At 44.4% G+C, this 25,371-nt stretch overlaps 1 protein-coding gene across 1 annotated transcript in view; it reads left to right on the top strand.

The window, feature by feature from the left end:
• The window catches only part of MAU2 (MAU2 sister chromatid cohesion factor), an 88,999-nt gene that overhangs the window by 43,641 nt on the left and 19,987 nt on the right, over positions 1 to 25,371 (top strand). Inside the window, 5 exon segments of the mRNA XM_085638915.1 lie at positions 11,918 to 11,983; positions 12,433 to 12,516; positions 21,459 to 21,508; positions 22,554 to 22,631; positions 23,371 to 23,482. Of these exon segments, the coding sequence (XP_085495041.1) occupies positions 11,918 to 11,983; positions 12,433 to 12,516; positions 21,459 to 21,508; positions 22,554 to 22,631; positions 23,371 to 23,482 (390 nt within the window).

Raw genomic sequence — 25,371 nt, 5'->3', positions numbered from 1 at the left:
AATTAAGTCAACTTTTATCACTTGATTCCAAGTACTGACCCAGGACTAACTCTAGGATCCAGTCCTGGAATTCCAAAAGTAATCCTAACAGTAATCTGTGGCAAATAACTTGAAACTTCCATTGAACTCCATGCATTATTGTGTTTAGAATTGTGTTGCCTATTGCAACTACTTGTAACTTTCTATAAAAGTCAATTGCATATTGCAAAAGTATTTATATAAAGCATCTCATTCTGAGAAAGTATATTTTAATACCTATTGTTGGTTCTAAAATAAAACGAGCATATATTTTTAATATATAAACCATTGGCCTAGAGTTCAGTTATTGAGTGTGTGAGACCATTTGCTGGCTGAGTGAGTGCAACACATGCTTTCCACTGTCCTCTGATACTGCCTTACTGCTCGACCAAGCTACCACTTTAGAGAGTAAGGTTATATCTAACTTTAGCCTCTGCCAAGCCACTGTGGACTCTGTACACCCTGTACATATTTGGGAACAGTATATACAGAGCCACTTTCTCACACATTGTGAGTATAAAACATACAGAAATCTGTATTTTTGATATTCAAGGAAAAAAATGAAAAAATATATAAAACAAAATAAAATCCTATTTTTGATAATTCAGCACTGTCTAATTAGGTGTAAGATGTCCTGATATCATTCTCAATTTTCATAATTGTGAGTAGCTAGTCTTTTTTTCCCTTGATATACTTTTCCCTACTAGCTAGCAAGTACTCATTGTTAATGTAGGGGTCCCCATTTTTTTCAAACTATTAAACTGGGAACAGACACAGACCACCTCACTTAACGTAGAAGAAACCTTAGATGCAATTACAACCTTGCAGTGGGGGAAAGCACCAGGCCTAGACCAAATTCCGAGGGATCTCAATCTTTCTGAGCCCCAAATATAGGGTGTGAGTTTAAATTGTACATTCAACGTTATACTAAAAGGGGCTGAAATCCCAGATTCATGACTGGGTACTGAAGTAGTTCCTATATGCAAAAAGGGACACACAAGTGACCCAGTAAATGACAGGCCCTTCAGCCTTATTGCTATTGCCCAGAAAATATTCTGTCTGCAACTGCTGGATAGGATCCATGACTGGATGAGGGAAGGGAATTTACAATCACCCCTGCAGGCAGGATTCAGAGGGAAGAGAAGCACTATAGATCAGTTTCTTCGCTGCCTTCTGATCTTGTGGAAATATGTGACAATCAAGGAAGGCACTTTATACGTAGTATTTGTAGATCTTTGCGCCACATTCATCTTAGTGCCAAGGGAAAAACTCTGGAGAGCTCTCACCAGATTTGATATCCCCAAAACGCTCCTGCAAATTATCAGACTTCACACAAATAATGATGCCCAAATTGGATGGGGGAGTGAGGGTGGGCTAATGGAGTGAGTCTCTGAGTCAGGCAAGCGTTTGTCCTCGCAACAACCCTCTTTACCTTCTAAATAAATGGAGTGATTGAACAACTAACAGATCATAGGGGTGATCCCCCTAAACTTGCAGGGCAAGAGTTGCCTGCACTACTGTTTGCAAACGACACCCTGCTCATTTTCAGGTCCCTGGTGGGGCTTCTAAACTTAGTGGACCAGTTTGGGAGGGGCTGTGAGGAACATGGATTAGAAATGAATACCTTAATAACAGAATTCAGGGTTTTCAACCGTCATAAGTCCTTCAAAAAAAAGTATAAAGCTGGGCCCAACTACACTAGGGGAGGTGACAGTTTGATTATTTAGGGGTGAGGCTTACTAACACGGTCATCACAATTACTAAAAAGCCAACTCTCGCCACAGCACGCCTCAACCAAAAAGTTAAAGTCAACTTACAGACCGGTGACCCCAGTGATTTAAGTATATCAAGCGAATGGAATAGGAACCAAACTTTATGGTGCGGAGTTATGGGGACACGTTAACGTAGCCCCCATTGAAAAAAACGAAAATAAAGTCATGTGATCCGTGTTGGAGCTCCCCCGAAATGCTCCACTGACATCAATGCGCTTAGATCTGGGCATGAAGAGCGTCACCCATGCGAGTGCCCTCATGCCCTTAACCGATTCACCACTGCCTATGAAAGAATCACTCTAAGTTGTATTATCATTAGACACTAGAGGGTGTGTTCAATTATATAAAGGCATGGTTGGTCAACCTGGGTATGAGTGATCTATGGCTAAACCCCGGCAACATCCAAAAAAGGTCTCTAAAGCTCCTCAAAAAGAGATATTGGACCTATGTGGAGGACAGTTGGCTAAACATGAGAAGTGCAGGGGAATTGACATGCAGGTTCCTTAGTATTAAAGATATAATGCTGCAAGAAGATTCTTTGGACTGAATAGAACCACCATATGCAAAATCACTATGTAGGAAGCTGGCTCTGTATATACTATACCAAAGTGAGGTATAGTGTGCACAGTCCAGTGGAACCCAAAAGGTAGGCAGAGGTAAAGTTAGATAGCACCTCACTCTCCATTTGTGGTTGCGTGGCCGAGCAGTAAGGCTTTATCAGAGGACAGTGTTAAGCATTTGATGTACACACACAGGCAGCAAATTAATTCACACACTCAGACTGAACTTCAGACCAATTGTTTTTGTATAAAAATATTCTTTTAGGTATTTTGTTTTCTAGAACCAAGCAAGCCTAGCACAGGTAAGCAATAAATACTTTACAGTAGTAATGCAGTTGGTAAATGGATTGAATTGCAATTGTATATGCATTTTGTTTTGACTTAGTTTGGTGTCAGAGAAATGCAATACTTTGTAATGAGCTTTTTAGTACAGTAGTGTTCCTGATAATGCAATGCTTTTCAGAATACATTACATATACTTTGTATAGGATTTTTTGTAAAATAACAGGTAAGTTATTTCTAGATTACTTTTCTTACACAGTGCAATATGCCTGGATACTGCACTGGGACATTTCCTGTAAAGAGGTAAGTAAAAGCATTTTTGTTAGTACAATTTTAAAGAATGTCTTTACGTTTTCCAACTCCACACTTAGAAACTTTTCTTAGAAAAACAGTCAGTGTTGTCCTTTGGAGGAAAATAGTGTTATTGGTTTAAAGGTAAGTACTTGGTTGTGGGAGTTGGTGTTCTGGGGTTAAAAAAGCAAACACAAGGAAATGACGGACGGAGTGCTAAAACTATTCAGACACAAACCCCCAGTCACAGATCTGGGTTGAATCCATCATCATTCTTTAGCTCACTTTGCCACCTCAGTTCAGACCCAGCTATATGCAAATCAGTCTTGACCCTGTGCTTCATGGGAGCTGTCCAGCCCAAACTGCCAAGCCAGGTCTTCCCTGAACCGGAAACAAGCATCCTGGGACCGGTTTCTGGGTAACACCCTTCATCAGCCCGGCTAGCTTGAATCCAGTGACAAAGTGAGCAAGGGACCCACGTCTGGGCATACCCTGCTAACTTAGGGTGAGCAAAGCAAACACAAGGAGATGATGGACGGAGTGCTGAAACTATTCAGACACTCCCCTCCAGTCACAGATCAGGGTTGAATCTATCATCGTTTTTTAGCTCAGTTCAGACCCATCTATATACAAATCAGTCTTGACCCTGTGCCTCATGGGAACAGTCCAACCCGAACTGCCAAGCCAGGTCTTCATTTTGGGGTTAGACTCAGGGGTCCCCCAGGGTAAAAGATGCACTCTTGTTACACCCTCAGCGGCACTAGGGCATCGGGGTGCATAGTGCTGAGGCCCAATGTTATCCAATGGGGGCATAGGGGGGCCCCTGGTTGGTGGCTGCTGACAAGAAGGCCACTGGGTTGTGGGAACAAAGCTCCTGGACTTAAGCTCAGGGCAAATGGGGGTTTAGGCCAACACAAAAGTTGCACCCTCAGTGGCACTGGGGCGGCCGGGTGCAGAGTGCTGTTTTGGCTTTGGAAGCCCTGTAGCTTTCAATGTAGAGTCTCCGGTTAGCAAAAGCACTGCAGGCTCGGGGACGAAGGTCTTCTGGGTACGACCATCACTTGGAAAGGTAAGTTGGGAACTTGGGGGTTGGTTAGGCACCGTTTATTTGGTCATCCAAGGGCATGGGTGCCTTTTAGGGTCTGATCTTCTTACCAGCTCCTGGTCGCTGTTGGGGGTACCTTCCGGTTTGAGGCTGCGGGTGTCGCCTGGAGGCATCTAGCCATTTGTTGGTCAAAAGTTATAACCAAAAGAAAACAAAATCATTAATTGTTAAAATATTACAAATAAAAAAAAAGACCTAGCTAATGTCAGTTGGAAGAATAGTACAAAAAAAAAAACACTTTCAAAATCGGATAAACTTTATTGCATTGAATAGCCTGTAGGAAAAGAACATTTTATGACACTGTAGACTCTTCCCCTGTACCAGCTGTTTAAGCCACTTGCAGGATCCCGCGTTGTAAGATTTTGTGCTGCAGAGAGGCTCTATCTTTAGTTTTACAAAAAGCATAGTAGCACAAAATACAAATTCTACTAGCCCCGGAGCATGGTCATGTTCACAGGAGCTTCTGTTAGCTGCATCTCGTTTGAAAAACAAAAAAAACCAGCTAAAATTAATTTGAGCTTGGGTTCGCAGCATGTCAGGTGAATTGAAATTCTCGGTTTGTAATGGATCAGATGTAGATTTTCAGGTCCTGGTTTTAAAGAATTGGGAAATATGTTTTTCTCCTTTTTACCAATTTTATGGTCAACCCAGGTCCTGCTTGCGTCTGCATCTTGTTAGTCACGTTTAGGATTTTAGCTGGTAAATAAGTGGAACGCAATACAAATGTAAAGATATCTAATACTTGCAGTATTGCTCTACTGTTTTCAATAGGTGCCAAGCTCTCCTGCTTTATTGCCCAACACTGCCCTTTTCCCATTGACTCAGCCTCTGAATCCATGCCCTGATGGAGTCTCCAACCTTTCCTGTACTGAGAGCAACTTACGTTTAATGAAATGCATTTAGAGCTACTCATATTATTAGTGTTGTATTATTTCAATTTTGAATTGTATAATAATTCAACCAAGCAAAATGTTTCCAATACACACAGGTAAGCTACTCTGAGGTAGCTGGAGAGCTACAGTAGCTCACAAGCTCGTGGTTCCAGACCCCTGCCCCAAACATTCCTTCATCATGGGAAAACTAGCTTTTTAAGTGACAATATGCGTAGAATGTCTGGAGTCCAGTTCAGGAGATTTGCCCAGTCCAATAGTAGCTCCATATGTTTTTCCAGTCAAATAGTTTTTTGCAAAGTTTGAACAATATACTTCGACAAGAAAAATAAGAATCCCGAAATGAAATTGGTCATATTTCCAGTGTCGGGTCAAAATTAAAATCTGTTTCAAAAATGTGTTTAGAAAAAAAGTTATGATTTGAATTTCATATATCTGCAGTGTTTGACAGTTCATGATTTAGAATGTTGCTTCCACCTATGTATACCTGCCAATTCCTCCTTATTGAGGATACTTGTTGTGGAGACTTAGTATTACAGGTAACTTTTCCATATTTGTCATGACCTATACACTGATTGTTTAGTTCACATGTAAGCAGTGGCACTCAGAAGTATTTTGATCCATGTGAGATTTTGATTGTGTAAAGGGTGTGGTAAAGGGTCTGAATGCCTTAAAACACATTGTTTAAGTTGGGAAAACCTGATGCTTTGATAAGTGCCAATATATATGATATATGATTCCTCTCTTAGCAGACCCTCCAGCATTTCGCGATTTTGCGAATCACTAAAAAAATCACAATCAGCGGAGTAGCGCGATAGCTGCGGAATTTACTATTTCGGCCGCACACAGTCTCCTGGCATGCCTAAAAGAAAATGGTGGCTTCTTATTAGCTGTACGAAAACACGTCACTACATGTATTCGTACAGCACCATAGGGAGGAAAGATAAGAGATATGGGACAGAGTGAAAGGGACACGAGAGAAGCAGGCAAAAAGGCAGAGAGGGGAAAATGGGATCCTCAAACACAAGTTGAACAAGCATTAAAAATGCAATAGGTCTCATCTTTTATTAAGTTAAAGGCATTTGCTTTACTGTACAATATCATTAGCAAAGCAAATGGCTTTAACTTAATGAAAGGCGAGACCTATTGCATTTTCAATGCTTGTTTAAACAGCCGGGGCTGCACATAAGGAGAGCACAAGGCAGAGTGCGGCTGTTCGCAGTGAAGAAACAACAAAAGTTGACACGGCAGTGATGGGGACGCTTTCTTTCAGGTTTAGATTAGAGAGGGAGAGAGTTGCAAAGATGTAGCCCAGGCTCTGAATTAGAAAATAGCATTAGCCAGTGAAACCCCGTGATGCACTGTGTGATCTTGGCCCAAGCCTTTTACACCTCAGTGATGTTTCTCGTCCTCCTCACTAAACCAGAGCCGTCACTCTTACATCCGTCCTTGGGAGGACAGTGGTCTGCCCCCTGAGGTTGTGCTGTGTATGTGAACACCTTACGTTCAGGAAGACTACATTTGATTAATGAGCAGCACCCGATATAGCGCTTAAAGTACCAGAAGATGGAGGTTTAATCACTGGAATAAACACTTTAATCTATTGGCAGCTGAATCCGTTATTAGCCAGTACACGATTAATGCTCTGTGATTGGATTTAAATTCCATGGCTTTACTCTTCGTGGCTAAATGCTGTTTGCTAGACCGCCAGGAGAATCAATGACTGCAGGCAGGGGAGCGCTGGACACTAGGGGAGGCGGGCTGACAAGGTGTGCACCTCCAAACCTGCGGCAGTGCACGTTCTTTACCCTCTCCTCATCCATGCAGACCTGCTGCTATGTTACTTATTCTAGACTAGTGCTTTGAAGCCAAATACACTGCCAACATTCGTGCGGAATTTCCAGGTCACGGACATAGCGGACTCCGCCTTTCACCCAATGCTTTAGTCTTGTAAAACAACTCTGGTTATAGTTCCTGTTTCCGAGATCTTTCTGTAACTCATGCCCACTTTCTTTCATTTAATGTCCTGCCTTTCTTCCCCGTTCCGGTCTGAGCCACGAAGCTGCAGGGCTGGCAGTAGCGCTGCACATACCAGGAAGCAGTATAACCAGGCATAATGCTCCGTCCTTTCCTTCCTTTCTCTATGGTCCCCTCCTTTCAGCTCTTGTCCCTCTAGAGATGCTCTGGAGCAGTTTAGGGTTAGACGCCAGCCAAGCAAGCAGTGTGACGTAGCATCATGATCCCTACTCCAGTTCTCTAGACTAGAGTATTCCCTCTCCTCCATGCCCTGTCATTCCCTCTTCAATTGCATTGCAGCGTTTTAAAGATGTCTTAAACGGAATAAGCACTATACAAGCAAATACATTACATAAAGTGACATCCTCCCCTCGTCACTTCTGTGTACCTCTTCCCTTCACATGGAGCGCTCTGACCCCATCTACATGTGGCATAAGCACTATCTATGCAAACTGCTGACATATTATATCGGGTTTTCCTGTTCCCTCTCTCCAATTCCTACTCTCCTTCCCCCTTGTTTCTCCTTACCTCACTGCCTCCTTTGAGTACTAAGGAGCACTATAAATTTAGGGCAACTTTTGTGCCATTGTGACATTACTCCCAGGTTCCTTTCTTTTCTCTCCAGCTCCCTCCTGTGTCCACTCCTTCCCTTGCTTGCTCCCGCTCTGTGCATGCGCCAGTTGTTTACAAACGTTTATTAACATAAGGAAAACAAGGAAACATATTTCCAAGTCCATGAAAAGTCACTCTGGGTGACTTCACATGGTCTTGTAAATATGGGAATGCTCATTGCGCTGCTGGTAGTCAATGAAAGTGATGCAAAGGCGGCGCAATGGGCTTGTAAATGTACATAACTTTTGTTGAAGCAGGGCGGCCCGTGATAGGGGATGACCCACTCTTTCCCATGTGGGGGCCCTGACCACAGCACCCTCACATGGGTGGAAGGGAAGTTACAAGCCCAGCCTTCCATGCAGGATTCAGTGATGAGGAAGCACAGCGTGCACACAAAGAAGGCGAGAGGGCACGCACGGTCACGTAAAAAGCCTCACGCCATAGGAGCAAGAAATACACACGATACTAATAGGGGCAAAGGCCCTCAGGATTCGGCAGCACAGTCAACAAGCACTGGCAAAGCCAATATGCCAGATAGGCTGGTGCAAAGGTTACTTGAAAGGATTACTTTTTAAATTACTTTTTATTAGAAGCATATGTCACAAAAATAAAAAATACCAAAGCATGCGCATTAAACGTGGAGCCATATGCTTGCAATGCAGTTTTTAAATTTAAACGACTCCCAGATAACTTTTATTATAACAGCTACTTTAACTAAAAAGAATAAAGAGTGGAAAGAAAAAACATTGTCGAAGTATTGTCCATAATGGTCCGCCACTGAAGAGCACTTCTTTTAAGGCAGTTGAGCACACGGGAAACATGCCCTCACTAACAGTGGAAGAGAGTCGGTGGGGAAGTGGGCTGACCAACCGCCACACTGTCTCATGCCGTAGGCTGTGGTGTGAGCTCCAACGGCCGAACTGTGAAAGGCAGCGAGGCTGTAGCCTGACGACGAGAGCAGGAAACCTCGAAGCGGCGCAAGCGGTTGGAGTCTTGACTGCAACGCTCAACATTGTGTGATTCTGGGCAAATCTTTTAATCTCCTGGTGCCTAAGAAAATGAATGTGTCAGTCTGTAATGCAAAAGGTGCTCATGTAAAGTGCTCTGATAATCTTCAGGTCAAGTTCGCTTTATATAAAAGTCTGAGAGAGAAAAATGACGGCTGAACAGGGTTGACCAAAAGTCTCTATTGAGGCCAACTAGTATTTTTTATATATATTTTTTTATGATCACATGAGGTTAACAGGCGTAAAGCGCTCATTAGGCCAGTGCTAACAATTAAAGAAACGTTCATGCAGACACTGGTCGAGGTTTTAATTCTTCTTAGGAGCACCATCAATATTGGGCTCACCCACCGCCAAGTTTTTAATTCATTTAATTGTGCCGCAGATAGTAACATAGTATATGAGAAGTTAAAATACGAAGCCCGGCTTGAGGTAAATTTCAAAGGGTGCGCCTGACGAGGTCTGCATTTTCACTGAAGCATCGTGTGATCTTCTTCAAATCAAACTTCCGCCCGCCCTCTAAATGCTGAAATGGACGCTTCGCGCAGATGACGAGCGCCCGCTGTAATCTTTGATCAATGCGTTCTTCTATGTACATTTCCTTTACTTATGCCAATGCTCTTGGTCGCATGGCTCCTAATTTTCTCTTTTCCTTCTATCAAATTAACTTCGCTGTGCTCCTAAACATACCTAAAACAAGCGCTCGCCGTCCTCCCCGTGCGCTTCTGTTTGTAAGCACTGTAAATAACAGCTCTACTTCCCTAAGTGCAACCCTTACCCTCATACAAAGCCTGGTCTGTCGTCATTGGAAGTGGAAAGTTGTCATCGCCACAGCCTTCGGATGTGCCTACGTGCCGCAGATGGGCATAGGAACCCGCGAGTGCACACCGGGGTGTTCTGCGCGCTCTATGCTGCAATAGTACTGCTAACATATAGCGCTTCATCCAGTGTTTTTGTTTCTAAGCACTGTAAATAACAGCCTGACTTGATGTGAAAGTGAGGCGCAGGGCAAAACGCTTCTAGCAGAACCCGTTCCCTAAGCGCCTCATGCTCCAGGCCCCATATGTGAAAATGAGGCGCAGGGCAAAGCGCTTCCAGCAGAACCCGTTCCCTAAGCGGCTCATGCTCCACGCCTCGGATGTGTAATGCCTTCACCTGTCTGAGTGAGCGGGGCCTTAAAGAGGTCGTTAACTGCTCCACTTGAACCCTCCATCGCTAGACCACGTCAGTCGAGTGAGACTCCTATTCCTTCCTCATCATCTGCCAGCATCCTTAAAACCATGGACTGAATGTCTCTCTCTCACGTCTTCATTTGTCGCGCTGCGTCCGTATCACGATAGTTGCACCACGTGGTCACACTTCCCACACAGGAGTAAACCAACCAAAAGCAACTCTAGGGAAATGTTAACAGGAACCGGAGACTTTTTTTTATCTTCTCTCTCCCTTCTCACATCTGGTGTGCTTGCACCCTAAGCCCCAGGCAACTTGACTGGTGACGAACCAGCGGCACCACTAGGCCCTCAAAAAACGGTCTCTAATACCTCCAGCCCCTCTGCCCGGTGCCACTGCACCTGGTGCACTATATATAGCCACCCCTCTGCCACAAAGCCACATTTCTGAGGCACCGAGCGCAATATAAATTATTGTAGCAGTGTGTTGTATCCATGCATTAATGCGATCAGCATATTTTAATCTGGTGTATTTTAATCTGCGGTCCTCAGCAAAAGCTGTAAAGACATTACTACCTGTTTGAAATCTCGCACGCCCGCCCGCCGTAGAGCGCCTAGAGACGACTTTGAAGTCAGTGCGATATAAAGAGGAGTTCGTAAATAGAACTTCCTGAGAGAGCCACATGATTGATTGTAAGGGAGGGGGAGGCACATCAGTGATAAGACCCAGGCAGCTTGACTGTTTTTGACGAACCAGCGGCACCACTAGGCCCTCAAAAACCGGTCTCTAATACCTCCAGCTGCTCTGCCCGATGCCACTGTGGAGCATATCTTTATGGGGCCATGTGTTTAAACACATGGCCCCATAAAGAAAAGAAAGCTTTCACGACGCACGTAAATCAGACGAGCCTGTCCAAGTGGGCTGTCTCAAAAAGCCGAACAGAAACGTCACGAAAAGCTCTTTTCCAATGGCTGGCCACCGTTTAGCATAAACTGCGACGCCAGCCAATGGAAAAGAGGGACGGGGCTTAAAGCCCTTTACAGAAAATACGTACAAACCTTAAATCTCACCAGCGAGACTGCGCATGTGGGCAGCCCACGCTAGCCGAGACCTAAGAAGGAAGGGAAGAGTAGTGGGGAGCTGCGTGGAGTGGGATAGATTGAAAGGTAGCGTCTATTGCTGTTTTTAGGTCTCGGCTGCTGCTCAATTAGCAGGCAGGCTGTTTTTAGGCATGTCACTTTGGCATTCGCTTAAGTGACATTTGAAATCCCATGCTCCCTTTCATCCTCTGCTCCCTTTCTGCAGGTAGAGAGGCCAGTGAGGAGAAGTGCTGGAGAGGCGAGGGGAGCTGTGAAGGGAGGTGCTGGAGAGGGGAGGTGCTGGTGAGGAGAGCTATGAAGACCGGTCCTGATGTGAGAGGGGGACCAGTAGGTAGGTAGGGAGGCGAGTGAGGAGAGATGAAATAAAAGGGGACTGAGGAGGAGAGCGAGATTCTGCTCCTACAGGAGGGGCGAGCTAGTGAGGGGAGACTGCTGGGGAGCTGAGGTGATGCGAAGGTGAGTGCAGAGGAGGGAGTGAAGGTAGTGCCCCGGTCATCAGGAGAGGCTTTCTACTGCTGGATGTGAGAGCCACAGCCTGCGCTTCAGATGCAGTCACTCAGGGTCTTTTTAGTCGCTGACTGCAGGATTTAGGTGTCAAACTGATAGTATTAAGATGACACCTTTGCCCAGAGAGTGTTGAAAGGTAAAAATGACAATACTGTCACACATGTCCCACATTATGCCACATATTTAGCTTTTTTGATAAATGAATTAGACAATACACTTGCTTAATTTGTTCCTGCCATGCAAATAATTCCAGTTCCCTTGCATAAAATGGACGCGCTACCTTTGGCGGAAAGTGAATGATTGAGTCAAATAAAATACTGCTAAATTTCTGTATTTGTGCTGCTAAATTTGCTATTCCATGCCACAATATCCTGCGGGGTCTGTCTTGGGAAGAACACAAGCTTCTGTCACAGCTCTTTAAAGTGAGGGGCCTCTAAGAATTGTGCGCATTGAGGTCATTTGTGTGCTTGACATTTACCAGGCATGTAATTGCTTAATGTCAGAACTGTCTGCATCAGAAGCAAGCTTTGTGCAACATGCTGTGGTGTCCTATCTGACTTCTCTAACATGGCAGTTTTCATCTTTCATAGGGTCTCTACTGCATTTCTGTGAACTGTATGGACAATGCAGAAGCCCAGTTTACGACAGCACTCCGGGTAAGATTTGATTTGCACTATTGCTATATTAGACGCGTTAACATGAGGCTAATGCGGGGCTTGGGGCACACTTAATGGATCCAGAAGTTCCATTTGGAGTCTGGTAACTTCAGATTTCCCCCCCCCCCCCATCAGTAGTCCACTTTTTGGGAGGAACATTTTAGGCCACATTATGTACAACTCTTTTGATATTGAAGTCGTAGTTAGGTGAACCATGCCCTGTTGCTGAATTGTGAACTTCCATGTCATTGGTGCCAGTCTGGTACATATACTTTTGACATTGCTCCTGTGTGTAGATTGATGACTTCATTCTAGAGAGCTACATATACTCCAGATGTATTTGAACTGCAATGAGAAGTGACCCAGCAGAGTCCTTAAAGGAGTTTGGTTTCAGAGTAGACTTTTTAGCACCCAGGTTCCTGACGGTGGTTTCTGTTTTCTGCTAACAGCTCACGACGCATCAGGAATTATGGGCCTTCATCGTAACAAACCTTGCCAGTGTCTACATACGGGAAGGCAACAGACACCAAGAGGTAAGGAGATCATCTCCCCTGGATCATTTTTTTAGAGTGAGTTTGAAATCGTGCTGCAATGAAGGGGGAGGACACTTGTAACGTGCTGTTGACCGATTCGACCAGCAAACCTCAGCAATCTCCACTGTGAAGGGATTATCTTGGAAGACCGAGAGCCTGCTCGTTACAGTCGCTCTAAGTTGAGCCAAGAATATGTAGAGATTGCATGAAAAACGTATTCAGTTTACAGTGGTCTACAGTCTGCATAATCTCAATTTTTGCGGACTACAAAATAGAGTAAAATCTGCATTTCTTTGCCCAGTTAAATGTTCTGACTCGCATAACAGTTTCCCTATTAACTTAAGAATTGCTTTGTTGCTAATGAGCTCAAATGGTAGGTTTTATTTGTGTAGTGTGCCATATAACAATGTTTCTTGGGTACCTGTGAGCATTTTTCGAGGGTTTGAGTGCAGACTAGAGGCTTATTGGTTTGATTGGCTTTACAGAAGAAGATAGAAGCTTTATTCGATACAAAATATACCATAAAAGCAGAATCAATTCTTATACAATTCATGGAAATAATTTGGTATAGAACTAGCAATGACAAATCATTTACAAATTAATAATTGAAAGATAAAATCCATTTTATATATAAAAACAAAAGATAAAAGAAATGGGGAAAACCCCTAAAATGTAAGTATCATAAAAGTAATATACATCAGTATAGTGCAAAACGGTTCGTATAGGCCTAATCCATATTTTTTAGTGTCAAAAACTTTGAACGTAGCACCCATGCGCATCCCAGGTATTTCGCCACCCCGCAGATCAGTGAGAGAGGTAGTATCTGTCCTGAGAACACGTAAAACAGACAGATAATTTCTTGAGCCCAGCAATATACAAAACGGGTCTTAACCACTTGCTTCTGTTATGTCTGTAAATTGGTCAGGCAAACAAAGTGGGCAATGGACTCGGTACGAGTTCCACATCCTGGGCATGGCGCTGCTGCTGTTACTAATGCCAATCGATCGATCCCCCTCCAGCTCGCTATTAAATCATTAATAGGAAGAGTTCCGATTCTCAGTTTCCTATCTCTAGGAGTTTGGATAAAATCAAGATATGCTTCCAACTTCCGAACAGGCTTGTATTCCATGAACTGCTCAGTGAGGGTTCCCCTGTCCGCGTTGGTCTCTTGAACCCCCTACACCCAATTAGCTTTTTTTATAACCTGTTCGGGAGGCGGGGTCTGGCTAAACCATGCCTCCCCTAGACCTATGTCCGATAATAGACGCCTCAAATTGGAGATCCATTTGACCCTCTGGCCTATGTCCGCTTGGATGATATCGCTAAAGGCTGCTGCATAGAAGGACAGCTCTGGGGTCGATCTGATAGGGCCCAAAAAAGTAGAGGGCGGAGGCATGCAATATCTTTGATTGAACGTCTGCCCAGATCTAAATACAGGGGCTTTAGTGGAGTAAAGATTGGAAGGGAAACCAGACCTCTAAAAAACTTGTTCTCCGATCTCACTAGGTCAGTGGTGTTCTCAAAACCCCAGAGTTCGGCCCCATACAGGGCTGAGGGGAGTGCTTTACCTTTATAAACCACTAGGGCCGGAGATATTGGATTGCTTGCAGAGAGTTGTTGTTCTCTTAAGATCACCCCGGATACCCGCTTGTGGTTTAGAAGCATTTTTGTCAAATGGGAACTCCACTTCATATCACTAGTGACCCCTATACCCAAATAGTCAAAAGACTCAACTAGGTCTAATGGTTTTCCTTCAAGGGTGAAGTTATTTCTAAACCGCTTCGAGGGGGATATAGTCAACAATTTTGTTTTAGCAGTATTAATGGTTAGGCCTCACCCAGAACAAAACAGGCCAAATCTATCTAAGAGCCTCTGGAGACCATCCTCGTCTGCGTACAGGAGGGTCGGGATTTTTTCACCTGCCAGGACTGGTGCGTCGGCCGTAAACTCCCTCAAATGGTCTACCACCCCATTCACAAAGAGGGAGAACAAGGTCGGCGCCAATACACAGCCCTGGCGTACCCCCCTATTCACCTCGATCCTCTGTTAAGTGTCCCTGAGTCCCCCACCTAATCCTGGCATAGTTGCCCTCATGGAGGCGTCTAATAAAATCCAGAACCATGGATGGGGTATCAAACTCACGCAACACCTGCCAAAGCCTGGGGCGGGGGACCAGGTCAAAAGCAGTCTTCAGATCAATGAAGGCCAAATACAAACTGCCTTTCCCTATGACCACGGTCTTCCAATAGATCATAAAGAATCTAAAGACCTGATCCATCGTACCCACTCGCCCACTAAAACCAGCCTGGAAGTGCAACAAAATATCACCTTCCTCCATCCACAGCCTTAACCTCATAAGGAGCACCCTGCCAACCACCTTTTGTATCACATCTATTAGACTGATCAGCCTGTAGTTGGCAGGGTCCTCCCTATCCCCCTTTTTATAGATCACAACCACCTCCGCCCCCTTCCAGGATTCAGGGACTGCATGGCCTCTAGCTATAAGGTTCATCAGCCGTAAAATAAACTGTGCCCAAGATTTTTGGTCATACAAAAGGAGATCGCCAGGTATGCCATCCTGACCCGCTGCTTTGCCGGGGGCTATATTTCCTATTGCCCGGGCTACCTCCTGTAGGTCAAAAATTTCTACCGATAAGGAATCTCCCAGTGTATAGGGGTGATCATCTTCTATATATGAAACATCCACCTTACCAGAGTATAGGTCATGGAAATGATCATACCATTGTTGCCCCGTAATATGGTTGGGTACCGGCTCAGATCCTTTACGAGTCCCCTTATTGATTATCTCCCAGAATAGCATTGGATCTTTCTGCCGTGAGGCTGACTTAAGCTCCTGCCAGTGGGCCTCTTCCCACTCGCGCTTTGCTGCCACTTGGGATCTAGCATAGTCCTTCATAGCCATTCCAATTAAGCCCACATCTTTCCCTCTAAGGGCTATAGATAGCGCCTGCCTCTTATCCCTACATGCAACCGAATACCAAGGATTCTTGGGCGATATTCGGTTTCCCTTTCCTGACCTTGATGGTAAAAAATTGTCCCACCCTTGTAATTAGATTTTGGTAAAAATCAGGAAAACATGAGTCATGAGTTATTTCTAAATTGTCACCTATCGAGTCGAGCTCCTTGATCTTGTGGTTCAACAATTCAGTTATGCTGAAAAGCTTGTCATCCTGATTTGCAACCTTGCGCCATTTAACCGACGGTTACAATTAGAGGGCTCAAACTCTTTTGTTACCAATCTAAGGGGCTCCTTCGCTTTAGAATCATTGGGTCCCCATTTATTTTTTATGTGCATACAGAGTGGATTATGATCACTATCCAGGGTGTCTTTTACTGCCATATCTATGAGATCACCCCATAAATGGGCGCTAATCAGGATATAATCTATGCATGATGGTGAACTGATTTTATTAAAAGTATTAGCCCCAAGCTGCTCTGAGGGTGTCTGGCCATTTACTGCTCTTAGGTCATATTCGAGCGTTAAGGCGTTCATTTGAATAGCCCTTTGGGACCACTTCTTGATAGGGGCTATATTAAGAGTTGGGATATCCCATTTGTTATCCGTCTCATTCGTGCCCAGCAGGTCCTCACTACTCAATGGTTCGAAGGTGCAGTTAAAATCTCCCGCTACAATAATATTAGCAAGAGGATAAAGAAGTGATAACTCTCGATGTAGAGCAGCAAGGGTTGAGGATACTTGGGCCCCAGGAGACCCTCGAGCATAGATATTAAAAAGCTCATTTTTTTTATTTGTGGTTGAACCTTTAATCAATAAATGTAATAAGTCTGCTGAATAGAGATTACCCTTGGCAATTGACCAATTCAGAGAAATATTAATCCATATGAGAAGGCCCCCTGATGGACGGCCTTTCCCTGACCAGGAAGCTGGAACAAAAAATGTAGTATACCCAGATTTGTATAGGGGAACCGTGCTTCAGGTCTTCTGGAACATGCAGACATCATACTTCTCGATAAGTTCATTCCACTCAGGGAGAGCTAGTTTATTCTGAAGGCCTGCTATGTTCCACGAGAGAACATGGGTCACCCTTGAGGTATGTCTATTAGTCCCCTTCTCTTTAGCCTCGACTACCCCGTCCATCGGCTCAACAGTTCGTATAGCCATCTCCATTCTATTCACATCTAGGCTTTTTGAATGGGAACCCAAAACACCCCAACTAACATCTGACCCTATAATGAACTTTTCTTGCTGGGTACCCTTTTCGAGTCAGTCTATGGCATTAAGCCCGAACTCAATTCCCACCTTGCCCTGTTCGATCAACCCCACAGAGCTTGCAAATGTCCATACAGGGGAGGATCTGATCTGGATTGCAGAGTGCCCTGGGGCAGAGGTGCGATATTCCAAAGCCAATAAATTCTAAGCTAATTCAACAGTAGTCACTTTCATCTCTATACAGTCAGTCTGGGAATTTGCCATTGTGATCCTCCTTACTGCCAGCATATCATCCCGTATAATTGACCTGCACCCCCTTACGTGTCTTAGCCAATGAATAGTTTTATTGCAGAGGGATTCACTACTTTCGTGAGTACAATTATGTTTAGATTTGGGGATCTTGGTCAAGTAAATTGTTGGTAAGTTGGTCCCTTCACGAACAGCACTTCTTTGCAAATTTGATCTGATAAGATCTTTATTATAGAAAAGTGGCCTATTGGAAATTACGGGATTTCTATTTTGATCCGAAGATCTATGTACTTTAAGGGATTCAGCGTATGATCCAATAGATCTAGGTAGAGTGGCCATGACAGCAATAGAAGAGCCCTGGGATTGAGTTTCCGGGACTAGGCTCGAACTCTCCACCTCCCCCCGAATATGTCTAGATGGTACTCCTAATGCTGACATAATAGGAGTAGTTAAGGGGAGAGGAGTAGATCGTTGCTGCTCAGTTCTACGTGATAGATCGTTCACTAATGCTTTGAGAGATGTTACCTCAGTTTGAAGAAAATCGACCTTCTGTAACAGCCTTTCAACTGAAATAGCGCATTTATAACCCATTTTTGGCTCTATAACAGAGGCTACAAAAGGTGAATCATTACCTAATCATGGCAGCATACTATCATCAGTATGATCTAAGATAGCAAACCTGTTAGAACATACGAGTTGTTTGCTGCCTTCACAGTGATGCAGTGTCTTTGGAGTGGTGGGACTAGAACTTAAATTTGGAATAGCAGCATGATCCCTCAAAATAATATTCTCAGCAGTGGGAGGCAATGATGTACCAGTATGGGGGCTTTGAATTTGTTTAGTAAACATTGTTGGAATCACTCTATTTCCCCCCCTACATACTAGAGCCTCCTCTAAGGGGGGCTTTACCATCAGTAGTACATTTTTGCTTGCTTTACTGATTTTGGTAATTTTGCAATGGGCTGTTCTAGTCTTTCATTGCTAGTGGTGTAAAGGGTTAACCAATCAATTAAGTCGTGTTTTGGTTATTTGGAATGCATACTGTCCAAATGCTTTCTGTGAGAAAGTGGCTCTGTATATACTGTTACCTAATAGGTACAGGGTGTACAGAGTCCACAGTCCCCAAGGGTTTGGCAGAGGCTAAAGTTAGATATAACCTTACTCTCTAAAGTGGTAGCTTGGTCGAGCAGTAAGGCAGTATCCGAGGACAGTGTAAAGCATTTGTTGTACACAGTCAGCAAATGGTCTCACACACTCAATAACTGAACTCTAGGCCAATGGTTTATACATTAAAAAAATATATATGCTGGTTTTATTTTAGAACCAACACTTGGCATTAAAATATACTTTCTCAGAATGAGATGCTTTATATAATTTCTTTTGCAATATGCAATTGACTTTTGTAAACAGTTACAAGTGGTTGCAATAGGCAACACTATTTTAAACACAGCAATGCATTGAGCTCAATGGAAATTTCAAGTTATTTGCAACAGATTACTTTTAGGATTACTTTTGGAATTCCAGGACTGGATCCTAGATTCAGTCCTGGGTCAGTACTTAGAATCAAGTGATGAAATTCGACTTAATTACTGTGATTTTTAAACAATATTTAGCTATTTTAAAAGTTGACACTTAGAAAATATTTCAGAGAAAACAGTCAATGATTCCCTATGGAAGAAAATTCAAGCTGCAGGTACAGTATGTTCTTGTTACTTTTGTAAGCCAGTACTGGGTACCTAGACTCAGTACTGGGACCTTTATCCAAAACAGGTAAGTAATTACGTTTTCAGATACTATACGATTTTTAAAGAATATTTAAAGACTGCAGAAATTGACACTTAGAAGACATTTCACAGAAAAACAGTCAATGATTTCCTATGGGAGAAAATTGGGTTACTGGTAAGTACAGTTTTAAGTATTTTTCAGAGTCAGTGCTGGGCACCAAGATCCAGCACTGGGAGCTCACCTAAGAGCAGGTGAGTATTTTCGTTTTCGTTACTCGGCTGATTTTTGGTGAATATTTTAAGATTTGAAATCCACACTTAGAAGAAATTTCAGGAAAAAGCCAGTCATTGTTACCCTATGAAGAAAATAGAGGTATCGGTTTAAAGGTAAGTACTCGACTGGCAGAGTTGAGGTTCTGGGCATAGACTCAGGGGTCCCCCAGGGTCAGGTAGTACAGATGGTTCACCCTCAGCGACTCTAGGGCGGCCGGGTGCAGAGAGTTAGGCCCAATGTTATCCTATGAGGGTAAGGGGGGGCCTTGATTGGTGGCTGCTGACTAGCAAGCCACGCGGCTGTGGGAGCTGGGCTCCTGGTCACTTACTCAGGGCAAGTGGGGAAGTAGGTAGGTGTAGAGGTTGCACTGCCAGGACCACTCGGGCAGCTGGGTGCAGGGTGCTTTTGAGCATTCGGGCGCTCAATTGATTTCAATGGGAAATCTCCGGTTTAGAAAGACTGCAAGCTCGGGGACGAGGATTCTTCAGGTGCCACCACCACTTCGAGAGGTAAGTTGGGTAGTTGGAGGATAGGTAGGTACCCCGGGATTGGGCACAGGGGGCCGCGGGGTGCCGCGTGCAGGGGTGCCTTTTGGTGTCGGGAAATCTTACCCTCTGTTGATCGCGGTAGAGGGGGCACCCTGTGCTGAGGCGGCAGGCTTCTTCAAGGGAGGTCCTCGGGTGCCGGACTCGGGGTCACCGTCGCCGTGGGGTCGTCCTCGTGGTTTTTGTTCACTCCGGCACTGGCCAGGCTTGGCTAGTGCAGAGTGTGCTGGGTTCGCGGTTCCGGGCTGCTGCCAGGGATTAGAAGTATGTTTGGAGTAGAGCCTCTACTCATGGGAGTCCCAGGGGCTAAGAGCCAAAAGGTAGCCAGGTCCTCCGGGATTTGTGAGGTTGCTGGCCACAAGAGATGCCTGGTTGGAGCAGGAGCAGGTTCGAGGGTCGACAGGCCGGTAGGGCTGGGGTCAAAGCAGTTGGTGTCTTCCTATTCTTAGCAGCTGCAGGGCAGGTATTCTTTCTTCTTGCTCTTCTTTGTATTTTGGAATCTGGAATCTGTAGAAGGAAGGTTCAGGGTGCCCCTAAATACTAGATTTAGGGGCGTTACAGGTAGGTGAAGGGCAGGGACCAATGGGTTCCTGGGGTGGGTACACCCCCCTATCCGGCCTCTCCCCTGTGGGAGGGGGGCAGTAGCCTAGTCCTGATAGGGTAGGGCTTCCCATCTTCAAGATGGCGAGAGCCCGGAGATGTGCTTCACCTCGCCTCCCCCCCCACCTGGGTGTTGGGGTTGGCAGGCTGGCACATCCCCGGCACATTTGGGGTTTCCGGCCAAGCTTCCTGCCAGAGTGGGGGGGTTGCAGTGGCCTGGGGAAGCTCACAGAGGCGGCATGCCTTTGAAACTTCCCCCTGCCCATCCTGGGGGAGGACATTTAGCACCTCGCCCAGGATGTGCATTGTTGCAGGCCCAGGAGAGCAGGGGCTCTCCCACCCAGGGGTCTAGCAACATGTCTGCTGTGTGGCAGCCTAGGCAGCCTCAGAGCAGACGTGGATTGTAGGTTAGGTTTAAGGGGGCATCTCTAAGATGCCCTCTGGGGTGCTTGGTACATTCAATCCCACACTGGCATCAGTGTGGGTTTAATGTGCTGAGAAGTTTGATACCAAACTTCTCAGTCTTCAGTGTTGCCATTATGGTGCTGTGGAGTTCGTGTTTGATGAGCTCATAGCACCATTTACTCTTAAATGGCAGCACTGCACTTACAGTGCCCAGGAATGGACCTGGGTACTGTAGGGGCATAGGGCTCCTGCTCCTGTGCCCACACCATTGGCATAAGGCACCCAGCTAGAGGGGTGGCTGATATATGCCATGGCAGTGTAGGTGATGGGCATGGTACACAGGGATGTGTGCCATGTCGACTTTGTTTTTGTCTTGCACCCAGACTGCAAAGGCAGTGTGTGTGTGTGTGCGTGTGTAAGGGTACAGGGCCTCTAAGGGTGGCACAATGAGTGCTGCAGCCCTTAGAGGCCTTCCCTGGTCACACGGCCCTGGGTACCTAGGGTACCATTTACCAGGGGCTGACATGTGGCCTGGGTTTGCCAATTTGGGTTTTGTTTGTTTTAGGGAAGGAACATGGGCCCTGGGCACCTGATTGGCAGGAGTCCAGGGCACACTCAGTCAAAGTACATTCAGCAATTCAGCAAAAAGTGGGGGCATACCATGTAAGAAAGATGGCACTTTCCCACACTTTCCTTGCTGGCAGTCTTGTTTTCCACTTGCAACATCAGTCTACCCAATGGCCTGTTTTCTTCTTAAAAGAAAGATCTGCCGTAAACTTGTTAACATTTTCACAAGTCTGTTTTGAAGTAAATAAAAAGTCCTTAGCTCTCTGCTTACTTTTTTGTTTGATTCATCGGGTTCTCTGATACTTGCATGATAATCTTGGGAGCAAGCATCGCAGATGCTATTTCACATCTCTTTTCTTACATATTTTTTCTTTTTTGTGTTGTAGCTGTTCAGTTTGTTGGAAAGGATAAACCCAGATCACAACTTCCCTGTAAGGTAAGATGGGTGTGGATTTTTAAAATACATTTTACACCAATTTGCATTCTACTTAAGCGCAGTCCCTGGGATGAGGACAGGGGTATGTAGTAGTGTTTTCATCAGTCCATTGGGTTTGACATAATCGGTTCAGCGTTACCTCAAGTTCTGCTTGTATCCATGTAGATTTGAGAGTGACTGGTTGCGGGTTAATATTGAATGCAAATGTTCTCGTACTGTTGCTTGTACTCTCGCTTCTGTCAGGTTTGAATAAACCTTAATTACACTGCTGGAAAAAGGGATGAAAGCTTTGCTTGCTTGGGTGAAGAAGGATGACATTTTGATTTTTTTTTTTTGTTTTTTAGATATTTCTTGGAAAAAGCTATGTTTATTTTTGCAGTCCCAGTTGTCAGTTTCAGTCCTAAATCTCAGCCAATGTTGTGCTAGGTTGAGAAACTCAGTTTGACTAGTTGTGGTGTACCCTTTGGTGTTGGCCATGGCTTCTGGGTTTGTCTTAATGACAACTGTGTTTTCTGTTGCAGTCAGTGTATATTTTTTTAAACATGGTGCGTGCTGCTCCTGCCAGAAACCATGTACCTTTGATTGGGAACTAATGTAATGTCCGCAATAGTCAAATATGAAGGTTAAGCCCCACAAGATGGACTTACTTTTCTTCTGTGGTCACTGGCTGACACTTCATGGGGAGAAGCACATACTGTGTTGATTTACTAATGTTTCCAGTAGACCGGCACCATCATTGGTCAGATATTAAAGCTGTCAGCACTCCTGCAAATTCCAACATTCTAATGTGTTCCTTTGGAGTTGATGAGGGCTAGAAGTTGCCTTTTTAGATTGAATTCACTTGAAATCAGAGTGCTCCTTTATATTGTTTTCTTGCTGCACTTTATGAATGCAGTTTATTTTTAGGTACTTCATGGTAAAAGCTGAGATTGCTGCCAGAATTGGGGCACCTAGGGCACTCTGTTCATCTGAACGCATTAGGCTACACTTGCAGTGACATTCATCAAGTGGCTCTGTTTTCAATATATCCCTTTTTTCGCCTAAGCTCCCATTGTCTCAGGGCAGCAGCGTTTTACATCAGAGGCCTCTTCTCCTTCTTTCAAGGAAGATACAACGAAGCCAAGTGAGTACTTGCTACCCTTTGTCATTTTTTTTTTAGTGGTAATGTATTGGCTTGCAATGTTTACATAACTAAATATGTGAATGTGGCACCACAAATCATCATAGTCTAAAAGCAATGTGTGTGTGGTTGTGAGTGGTACTATGCACTATCACTAGCATTGGGTGGGGGGGTGCTTGTAGTGCTACTACAGTACTGAAAATGTGGCAGTGAAGCTGCCCTGGTGTTCCATAGTGGGTTGATTCACAAGGACTGTTTAAAAAAAAAAGTGTATTGTCATCTAGTGATGAATAGCGGTGAAGGGCTTTAAATTGCTACATAATGGCAAGAGGTGGTGGGACGTAGTGGTATCTTGGGCCATCAGAGGTTAGGCAATAGTAGACACCAGGAAGGTTTATAACAGGGAGAAATCACGGAGTGTGACAGATGTAAGCTTATGACAGAACCTGAGTGTCAGGGGAACAGGCCTACATTATTGCTGTGTACAATAATTGTTACGGAACTGTTTTTGGCATGATTGGTGTTGTGAGTTGGTTGGTGAAGAACTCGTGCTCAAGTATGCTAACTGTTTAAGGGTTTCAGGAGGTAATCTCATCAGGTATTCCACAGTACTTTGAAGTCTAAAATGGAGATGACATAGAGGGAAACAGCAAAGCTTTAGTTATATTTATTTTTACCCATTTATGCCTGCATCACTATGTATGTCCTACAGAGAATGTGCTAATTGTAACTTGTTTGGTAGGCGATTTCTGCGGGAAACCCTCAAAATGTCCAATGCAGAAGATTTGAATCGATTAACGGCCTGCTCGCTGGTGCTGCTGGGTCATATTTTTTATGTGCTCGGGAATCACAGGGTAAGGCCATGTTATGTTTTTACACCACTCATTTGTCAATGATGGCCGATGTAAGCCTTCTGCTTCAGCATTGGAATTTGTATCTTTGTTTCTTCCTTGTGATATTCTAATAGCCTTATTGGCCTTCTACTACACCTTCTACTACAGGCTATAATAGTTGATAAAGACCCTCTTTCATGTTAAAAGCCCTCATCGGCGGCTCGGGTCTAAAACTCTGGTTCAGGGTCTTTAAAAAGGATAAGTTACTTACCTGTAATCCTAGTTCTCTTCCAGGGGTATACTCATCAAAGTCATAAACACTGAATAGTCTTGCTCTCGCGCGGGGACCCTGGGCATATACAAAAATAGTTTTGTTGTGGGGGATCTCTGTGTATAGTCATAATCATGTGAATAGTCCCGCCCATGTGCGTGGACCCCGGAGCACTTCAATAGAAATAGTCTCTTAAGTTGTCCTCTTCTGCAATCCTGCATAGACACTTAAGAGAAAATAAAAGACAAATAATGCAGCCTGAAACCAACAAGGCGACACTGGCCAGTACTTCATCCTGAAGTGAAAAAGATAGCCAGATAACATTTAATCATTTTGCTAACTTTCACACATAGAGAAACTCCCCTTCTCCAAGATCACTTGTTCATGATAGAGAGGAAGGGTTGGACAGACAAGGCCCATAGGCTGCCATTGTGTCTGTAAATGGATACCGTGCCTTTAAGGAACCCTCCAGAGACCCTCTGTATCCCATGATGCACAGCCAAAGGCCAGTTACTTTCAGTTATTTTTGAAGATGTATAAAGCCAGGCCTGCTGCATTCAGGATAGTACATTTTCATCCACCGGGGAGTAGGGCGGGTTGGTTATGACTATAACAGAGATACCCCTACTACAGAACTAGAGTTACAGGTAAGAAACTACTCCATATATAGGCATGTATTTTTAACCCAAATCTAGCACTCCGTACCATGAAACAAATATATATATGTGATCAAGGCCACTGCGTTGGCCGAAACGCGTTGACGGAATGCACCGCTAAATTGCAACATTAAACGCCAACTCTGCAAGCAAAACAGCTGATTGGAGTTGTCCGTCTCTTTTTTGGTACCTGGATGCACTTTGGAGTGGTAACTGGACATATATACACACACACACACAAACAAAAGCATGCAGCCTAATCCACCAAATAAGCTAAATTGCCGTGTATTTTTCATTTAAATTTATCACATATCTATTTAATGTGTGTGACATAGAAACATTCACTCTTTCAACATAGCCTTTATTTTCAAGGAAAAAGGTAAGTAATAGCAAGCAGTTGGCACATAGGCTGCATAGATAAAACACAACAGACGAAAACTGGTGCCATGCCTTTAAGACCAATAAACTCCTATCAGGCCCCACAGGTGTCAGGTCTGTTTTTTACTGCATATTACACTGTGTAGTGATACTAAGGAGACAGAGTGCTACTATAGATGGTATTCGTCCAGGGAGGTTGGTGGGTAGCTTATGACTTTGATGAGTATACCCCTGGAAGAGAACTAGGATTACAGGTAAGTAATTTATCCTTCTTTTCCAAGAGATACTCCTCAATAGTCATAAGCACTGATTCGAGTAGCAAGCCCATTCCCAGAATCCTGTGGACGAACAGTATAGCTGCTGCTCCCTGGTGGTAAGTTATCCAAACAGATTCCTTAAAGAGGCTTGTCCAAACTGAGCATCCGCCCGAGTATCAGAATCTAGACAGTAGTGGCGAGCAAAAGTGAGTATGAATCGCCATGTAGCAGCTTTACATATCTCTGCAATGGGTACATTTCTGAGAAGGGCTGTATTTGGTGGCCTTCCCTCTGGTGAAATGAGCCTTTGGTCCACCAGGGCATTGCTTGTTAGCTTACTGATAAGAG

This window comes from Triturus cristatus, chromosome 12 (assembly GCF_964204655.1).
Source record: "Triturus cristatus chromosome 12, aTriCri1.1, whole genome shotgun sequence".
In the NCBI taxonomy this organism is placed as follows: domain Eukaryota; kingdom Metazoa; phylum Chordata; class Amphibia; order Caudata; family Salamandridae; genus Triturus; species Triturus cristatus.
The sequence above is the reverse complement of the archived record's forward strand: the minus strand, read 5'-3'. Positions and strand labels throughout refer to the sequence as shown.